At 46.2% G+C, this 8,009-nt stretch overlaps 1 protein-coding gene across 1 annotated transcript; it reads right to left on the bottom strand.

Moving 5' to 3' along the window:
• Positions 1-214: 214 nt before the first annotated feature.
• Positions 215-7,769, bottom strand: LOC101707488 (3 beta-hydroxysteroid dehydrogenase/Delta 5-->4-isomerase type 1). Its single transcript, XM_004853838.4, has 4 exons — positions 7,625-7,769; positions 7,300-7,506; positions 3,517-3,681; positions 215-1,298 (listed from the first exon to the last, which is right to left on the bottom strand). The coding sequence occupies exons 2-4, from the start codon at positions 7,442-7,444 to the stop codon at positions 487-489; spliced, it is 1,122 nt and encodes a 373-aa protein (XP_004853895.2). The 5' UTR covers positions 7,445-7,506; positions 7,625-7,769; the 3' UTR covers positions 215-486.
• Between the last annotated feature and the right edge of the window lie 240 nt (positions 7,770-8,009).

Genomic DNA, 8,009 nt, shown 5'->3' with positions numbered 1-8,009 from the left:
CCTGCCTCCTACTGGTGTGGTGAGGCTGAAATGAGGGAATGTAAGTCATCTAGTACATGCCAGAAACTAGCAGGTCATAGGCAATCTCAGGTGGTTGGCCAGCCCTGACATCACTCTGCCTAAAAGAGCCCCATGCTGCTTCTGAACTACTGCTACCTGGCAATGAAAACAAAGGTGGAAAATCAATGTTAACAAAAACCACATGTACTCCATCTTACACATTTAAAGCTTTATTTCCTGTGTTCCCTTTTTCATTGTGCTTTGTGAAGTAGTGTAAGTTTTCCAAAGAAAAGAATCACTTTAGCACTCACAAGGGGAGATTGAACCAAAAGGCACCTGGTGGCCTTAGGAAGAGGGTAGGTTTCCACTGTGGGAGAGGGAGGCTCTGGGACCTGGGCTTCTGTCACTCTTAAGAGGAAGCCAGATGGAGGGAGTGGATAAATAGCTCCAGACATCACCCAGGACCACACCCCTGCCATGGGCACATCACTGAGTCTTTGTCTTTAGAGTCCCCTTGTGCTGCTGTGCTAGTGAACTGATCCACTCCCCAGTTTTCTGCTTGGCTTCCTCCCAGCTGAAGAGAGGCTCATACCCCAGGTCTCCTTGAGCTTTCTTACAGGTGACAGTGAACACACTATTTGACAGTGTCAGTAAGTGGCGGTCAAAGGGGGGATGATAATTGTAAATTGGCCTCAGCAGGAAGCTCACCATTTCCAGCAGGAAAGCAAGCCAGTACATTAGAGACAAAGGGACGCTTGGGCTAGAATCAAGAGAGAGGCCACATTCTTTGCTCAGGTTGTAATGAAGGTTATCATAACTTTGGTGAGGTGTGTCATCTGAGACATAATAGAACTGTCCTTGAATGTTTGGGGCCTTGTTGGGGTCTCTGAGGGCCCTGGAGGCCAAAATGTGGGCCCAGGCCACATTGCCAACATAGACTGGGTTGGCTATAGAGAATTTGCCTGTACTTTTCAGGACCCCATTGTTATTGAGGGCCATATTCATCACAGAAGATAAGAATGGGTTTCCTTCCCCATAGATGTACGTGGGCCTCAAGGCACAAGTGTGCATGGTGCCACCATTTCTCAGCATGCATCCATTAGCTTTCAGCACAGCCTTCTCAGCCAGCTTTTTGCTGGCTGGGTATGGAGCAGACCATGTGCTTTCATGATGCTCTTCCTCTCGGGCATTCTGGACGATCTCCCTGTAGGAGTTGGGCCCAGCTACATCGACTGAACTTGTGTAGATGAAGATTGGCACACTCGCTTGCACACAGGCCTCCAACAGGAGCTGGGTACCTGCAAGTGGGGAACACAGGGTCAGCATCAGAAAATAACCCAAAGGGCCCACTATGGCTCAGCTCAGGTTCATGTTCATATTCACCTCCTCCCCTGAGGTGATTATTATAGATCTGCCAGGCTAGAGTTAGGGAAAGATACAAACAGAAAAGAAGCTAATATTTATGTTGTGGTGAGGCAGTATTTCCAGGCTTTTTTATATCTGTGCTTTGTGTATGTGTGTGTGTATTTTGATTTTTATAAAGGGTACCAATGCAGATAGACATGTAATTACCAGGTGTATTGGGATAGAGCTCAGTGTTACAGGCGCTACCTAGCAAGCCCTAGCAGTAGGGTTGAATCACCAGTATAAATATAAAGAACAAAATAAATAACCAAAAATAAAAACAAAAACTAATTAATATTTGTCATCCACATAATTTCAATATTTATGGGTCATTTTAAATCCTAAAATTCTGGGAGAAACACAGACAATTTAGCATTCACATCACATATGCTCATTTTTTTTATCAGCAATATACAATCATAAATAGAAAATACCATACTCATATATTGTTTTGAAGATTAATAAATTTTTCACAAGAACAATCTGAGTCTGAGCTAATAGGTACTGAATTGGGAGAGATGTGGAGACCCAGTGTGTGTTTCTGGTTGTGTTGCCTGTGAAGGCCACCACTAGTTCTTTTTATCACTTTGTTTACCCAGACTGTGCACAGTAGTGGTGATAACGATTCCCTTCAGTTGGTATTCTGGGATCTAGCTTTGGCATTTTTTTTCTGTTAAGCCTAGTGGAGAACTGGAAGCAAGAGTGCACCCAATGCTGGGAATGTACGCAATAGCAGGGAACCATGGAGTCTTCAGGGGTGAGTGCTGCTGGTCTTGGAATTGACTCAGCAACTTCACTGGAAGAAGGGAGGGGGGAACGACCTCCCTCCCTTTCTCCCTTACCCTCTCCTCTCTTTCTTTTCCTCTCCCTTCCTTTCTTTCATTCCTCCCACACCTCCATTAGAAATATTTGTGCATTTGATTTTCTTGACAGTGAACAACTCCTTCAAAAATAATGAAACTCATAGTGCAAAACTGTATGAGTTTAGTTTAGAGAAAGAGGGGAGCTGAACTGTTACTGTGAAGCATTTGGTAACCTGGGAATTGTTTTAGTAAATGAATACCTGCAACACTGCCCCTTTCATTTCAGGGGGCAGGTGAAGAGGGCAGGTGTCATGAGACAGGAAACTGAAATCAAAATCTGCCTCCTTAACAGCCTTTCGTACTGTGGGTACATAGCGGTTTGGGGTAGAAATGAGAAGATGTCCTTTTAACATGGTATTGGAAAATGAAAGATAACTGGTTTGCTTCACAAGGGAGTCACTGAGTTCCTGAGTTCGGAATCAAGGCAGTCCTGACAGATGGGCCAATGTCAGAGGGATGATGTTGATGGAAAGAATGGCCCTCCAGAGTCAGAGTGACAGTGGTACATGGCAAGCTTTCCTGAGCTAATGTGTTTCCATTTAAAGCCAGTTGGAAAGCTGCAATTCAGAAGACATCACCAAGCATTTAGAGATGAGGATCAGAGGTGGGATTTTTTTAGGCATCTGACCAGAACCTTCTGCTGGTTGAGACACAGTTGTGGGCGGAAGGGGTAATATCGTAGATAATGGGGAAGGATTCTACCTTAGGAAAAACAGTGTAAAGACCCATGCTGGACAGTTCTATTCTAACAGACTTCTGTGAACCAGCTGTGCTAGTTCTTTGGGGATGAAGTCTTCTTTCAACCGGGCAAGAGATTCTCCATATTGTTATCTACATGTGTAGCTGAGGAGGCCTCAGCAGAGTTTGGATTTGGTTTCACTCATGGGAGGCATTGGGTGGATGGACAAGAGTGTAGAGTCAGGTCAGGGGAGAGCTGACCCTCTAATGGAGTAACTGAAAGAAGACTACTCATGATTTGGGGGGTCCAACATGAGTGCTTTTAAATTCTTGTTTTCCTTCTGACTAACTCTGGGGCCTTAGCCAACTTCCTTGCTTTTCTGAGCCCCAGTTTCCTCATGTAAAAGAGCAGAGAATAACAGCTCTGAGCTCTGTTAGCTGAGAGTGGTGAGCAAAGGCTGCTCAGCCAGGGCCCAGCAGGTATTCCACAGTGGGACTTCTGTTGCCTTCCTCATATCACCTGCTATTCCCATATTCCCACCTGCTGCATGTCACCCACAGGCTGCTCTACCTCTCACGTTGATGTCCATGATGGTCTCTCTAGGAGTGACACCAGATACATCGATGATAGCGGCGACATGGATGACCACTGAGATGCTCTGGCAGGCTGTCCTCAAGTACTGAGCATCCAGAATGTCTCCTTCAAGCATTGTCACCTTGGTCTTTGTCTGCAGCTCTGTGGAAACACAAAATAGTTCATTTAGAAGCTTTCTGCATGGGTTGGGATGGTTTTCAAGGATAGTTAGAGCAGGGGAATGTCTAGGATGGAGCACGTTGCACGTAGTGAACAAGGTAGTAAAGGTACAGAAATCAAAGTGTATAGCATTTACTGGCAGAGAATAAGCAACTGTTCATATCCATTGTGTTGCAAAACATGAATCAGAGCAGTAAGCTCTGTGAGTCTCTGGAACAAAAATAATTGTTAATGAATACTGATAAGTTTCAACAAATGCATCGGGGGAGTGGGAAAGTTGTAGAGAGTTGGATAAAGAGGAGTTCTAATTTAACTGCGTAGGCAGTGAGGAATCCTGTAGCGATTTGGAATTGTAGGAGGAACAGTGGCAGGCCTGTGAATAGGATACTCACCTGGGCCTCAGGATGTCAAATGCACTGTTGTGGGGATGTAAGAGAAAGCAGGACAGCAATGCACTAATCAGAATGTTTCTGCCAGAGTTCTGATGAGGAGAAACAGGGCCCATCAATAGGAGCAGAGAGTGGGGAGACCCACAGGTGGTAAGTTTCATTCCTTCCTACAACAGGTCTGGGCCTTCCTGGGTCTGGGCTGAGCAGAAAATCAGTTAAACTCAGCGCTTATGTTTCCTATTTGGGTGACTAGGAGGACATTGGAGCCACTAACAGAGAATTCAGGGTGGGCTCTGGATGGACTTAATTGAAAATGTCTTACTATGTGTCACATATTGTCAGTAGTGGACATCAATGATGCCAATGAGTCAGCTACAGATGATTTCCATCCCAGCTCTCAAGCCCAGGACACTGGTTACAACCTGAATATGTGCATATTTCCAGTGAGACACATAGGAATGACAGAATGACACTGCCAGTGACAGGGCCAACTCAATTTAGCCCTGAAAAATTCACTGTGCCGCATGCAGACTCCAACACTCTGCACCTCTTTGTGCAAACAAATTCACAGTTCACTTGCTTCCTTTCCTGAAGATCTCAGCAGACAGAAATTCTGATTCTCCTTTCCCCTGTGTAGGTGAGGAAACTGAGTCTCAGAGGGGTTCAGGGACAGATCTGAGCACACATTGCTAATGAGCACTGAACCCCACCCCTGCCTCCATGGCTCACTGTCTTTCCTCTGCACCACAAGTGCAGGACTAGATTTTAGGAATCAACTTTTTTTAGCCAGAGCAAGGATACATGAATGAAACTGACAGTTGCAGTAAGGGCCCAAGAAGAAGGAGAGAAACAATCTGAGGGAAAATGCAGGGCTGGAGAAAACTGTTCCCGTGATGCACGAGGAGGACTTCATCTCTGAACCCTCTGCTGAGTTGTGCCAGTGCTAGCTCAACCCCAAGTGTTGTCCGGTGTTCCCAAGAAGGCTCTCCATGAAGAAAAATGGGAAGGACTCGGGAAAGCAGGTCAGTACCAGCCTGAGACTGGAATCTTCCCCAGTCCTATCCCTCTTCTGTCCCCTCTCCCTTCCTCTGCATCTCCTCTTCTGCTGACATCAGATCCTCTGGCTCAGAGAGATGGCAGTGAGAGACAGGAGGAATTCAGAACCCCAAGGAAGGGGGCTCTCATCCCATCAGTCCTCAGGGACGCTGACAGCCAGGAGAGGGCGCTGTGAGCGCTCATAGTAGTCACAGCCTGTCCTTGTTCAAGTCACGTGAACTTGGCCAGTGTGGTCCTGTGTCGACAGAACATGCAGTTGCTTGGCTGGTGTGAGCTGCATGAAAGAGAAGCCTAGATAGAAGTTGCTTAACGAAATAATTGTGAAGAGCACAGAAGCTGCAGGTCAAACTCTTGGGCCTCAAACCCATGCACTTTATCTGTGGCACTTTTAACATATTAATTACCCTCTCTGAGCCTGTCTTCTCACCTGTAAAAAGGAGGATATCCGTTTTTCCTACCTCACAAAGTTATCTTGAAGACAAAATGTGTTGCCCCTGCAAAGAAGTCACAGAGTGTCTTGCAGAGGGAGGGAGCACTGTCGAGGATCCACTCTCACTTCGCTGCAGGCCTCTGCCCATCCCTCACGCCCCCTGGATTGTCATTATGGGGAGCCCTTCCTCTAGGCTGAGCATTTCCCCTTCCTGCCAACAACAGTTAAATTATCAGTATCACTCAGATGGAAAGTTTACGAACAATTCTCATTATGTGTTAATTTTTGTTTATGGGAAACAGCCTTGAAGCAGTCTGGGGAGGACAGTGGACAGTGGAACAAGTCGGAGAGGAGCAGAGAAGAGGACAGGGGTGGGTGTGATCCTACAGTTCCCTCACAGTGCTTCTGTGTCCACAGCGGGGTGATCTGGGCATCCTGGGCTTTCAGGTAGAGAACCAGTGCTCCCTGGTAGAGAGGGTGGCAGACAATGGGTGTGAAGCACACAGAGGAACTGGGAAGGGACTGAGATCTGATGGCATCAAGATCAGCTGCAGTGCCAGGTGATGAGTGCCCCCCACCATGGAAATGCAGTTCTAACCTGTTTTCTGTTCCCTGTTAAGCAGGTGACTTCAAACCAGTCATTTTTACTTTCTGGTCCTCAAAGTCCTTGAGGTGCCCATGGATGAGCCCCTTCTTGCCTTATCACAGTTACTTTGAAAAACTGGGGACAAAACAGCTGGAAAAATACAATATCCATCCAGGGGTTGCATTTTTGGCAATGCTATTACAGGAGCAGCAATTTTAAGGAAACAGTAATGGACTGCACTCGCATATTGGCAGTGGCTTTTTGCGGGGCGATGAAGAGCAGAGAGAAACTGTGGAAACAGCATAGGAGGAATCAACATAGGAAGAATATCCCATTCTCTCATGCCTCTCACTTTGGCTCTGGCTCCAGGCTGTCCATGTGTGTGTCTACTCTTAATCTGGGTCTCTGTTCCACATCTTTCTGCTTGGCTCCCTGTCTTTCTATCTCTGTTTCTACCTCTCTCCTTCCTTCTTTTCTTTCCTTCCTCCATTCTCCCCTTCTTCCTTTCATCCTCCCCTCCCTTAATTCCTCTCTTTCTCCCTCTTTCCCTTCCTTCCTTCTTCCCCTTTCGTTCTCTCCCCTTTCTCTCTCTTCCTCTATCTTATACACACACACACACACACACACACACACACACTCACACCAGATACACACAGAATCAGTTTTACGTTAGCTTCCTTTCTTTCTCCTTCACAGAAGATGCTGAGTCCCTTAACAAACAAGACTAAAGAAAACAACAGGGCCCAGGGTAACAAAAAAGGTTCTGCTACTGTAACCTCCAAGTTAATAGTACTTTGCCTATTTTGGACAGTAATTATGGTGTCCAGGACCTTCAGCACATTAATGAGCTGCAGGAGAGCGAGAGAACTGATGTGTGATTTCTAGATGCCAGGGAGACAGGCTGACAGTCCTCATGGCTGCCTGTGTCCACTCTGTTTAGTTCTGAGCAGGCCAGAGTCCAGTCTCCTGGCAGCTGTGGAGTGTATATTACGTTCTGACACTTATGATTTCTCCTTGTGATGTGGACACGCAAGAGCCTTATGGCTCCAAGTTTAATTATTTGTTTCAGAAGCATCCCCTCCCCATACCTGCTCAGGCTGCCCAATGGAGCCCCACACTCAATCCCAGAGCCCACTTACTAGAGAATTCTTCCTTGGTTTGTGGTTTGAAGGCCTTGTCCAGGGCCCTGACCTCCTGCAGGTTCTCCTCCTGCACCAACAATTGGATGATCCTCTTGCCCAGGAAGCCTCCTGCTCCTGTCACCAGGCAGCTCCACCCTGTCATGGTCAGTGCAGCAAGCAGAATACAAGAAGCAGATGTGATGACTGAGGAATCCCTGGAGAGAGCTAAGGAGAAATGTCTATTAGGTACAAACCCACAGAAACTTCATGTGTTCACTCTATTCCAATTTTTGCAAAATTCTATATCCCCATCCCACCACCAGGAGCCACTGAAAGCTCTAACCTGTAGCTGTTAAAAGGCAGATGACAAAACACCAAAAAAAAAAAAAAAAAAAGCAGATGAAGGAGCCTGGATGCTGGTGCCCTCAACCTCCCAAGGCAGGACTGGAGCTTTATGTGCTGTACCCTGTGACTCAGCTCATTGCTTGAACTTTTGCTACATTCTCATTGCTCACTTTTTCTCCAAGATCCCTCCTTCCCAAAGAGTAATAACTAATTTACATTTTTTCTCCCTGGCACAGGAGAAAATGTCAGCTTCAAGGTCATTTGCGATAAAGACTCTTGGCCTTAGTTCAAAACACTCATTATTGTACGTCATGCAAGCTATCTGGGATTCACAGTCTTAGAAGGGGAGAAAATATCCCAGTATAATGTAAATTTTGCATTAT

Source organism: Heterocephalus glaber, unplaced genomic scaffold, assembly GCF_053883595.1.
Source record: "Heterocephalus glaber isolate CG9 unplaced genomic scaffold, H.glaber_assembly_v1.0 deba00001442, whole genome shotgun sequence".
Lineage (NCBI taxonomy): Eukaryota > Metazoa > Chordata > Mammalia > Rodentia > Bathyergidae > Heterocephalus > Heterocephalus glaber.
The sequence above is the reverse complement of the archived record's forward strand: the minus strand, read 5'-3'. Positions and strand labels throughout refer to the sequence as shown.

Bases quoted from the DNA above. Each gene is read 5' to 3' on its own strand.
- LOC101707488 (XM_004853838.4), bottom strand. From the start codon at position 7,444: ATGACAGGGTGGAGCTGCCTGGTGACAGGAGCAGGAGGCTTCCTGGGC. The intron at 3,682-7,299 runs GTAAGTGGGCTC...GTGTTTCCACAG, and splicing joins AACCAAGGAAGAATTCTCTA to AGCTGCAGACAAAGACCAAG. The intron at 1,299-3,516 runs GTAGAGCAGCCT...CCCCACTTGCAG, and splicing joins CATGGACATCAACGTGAGAG to GTACCCAGCTCCTGTTGGAG.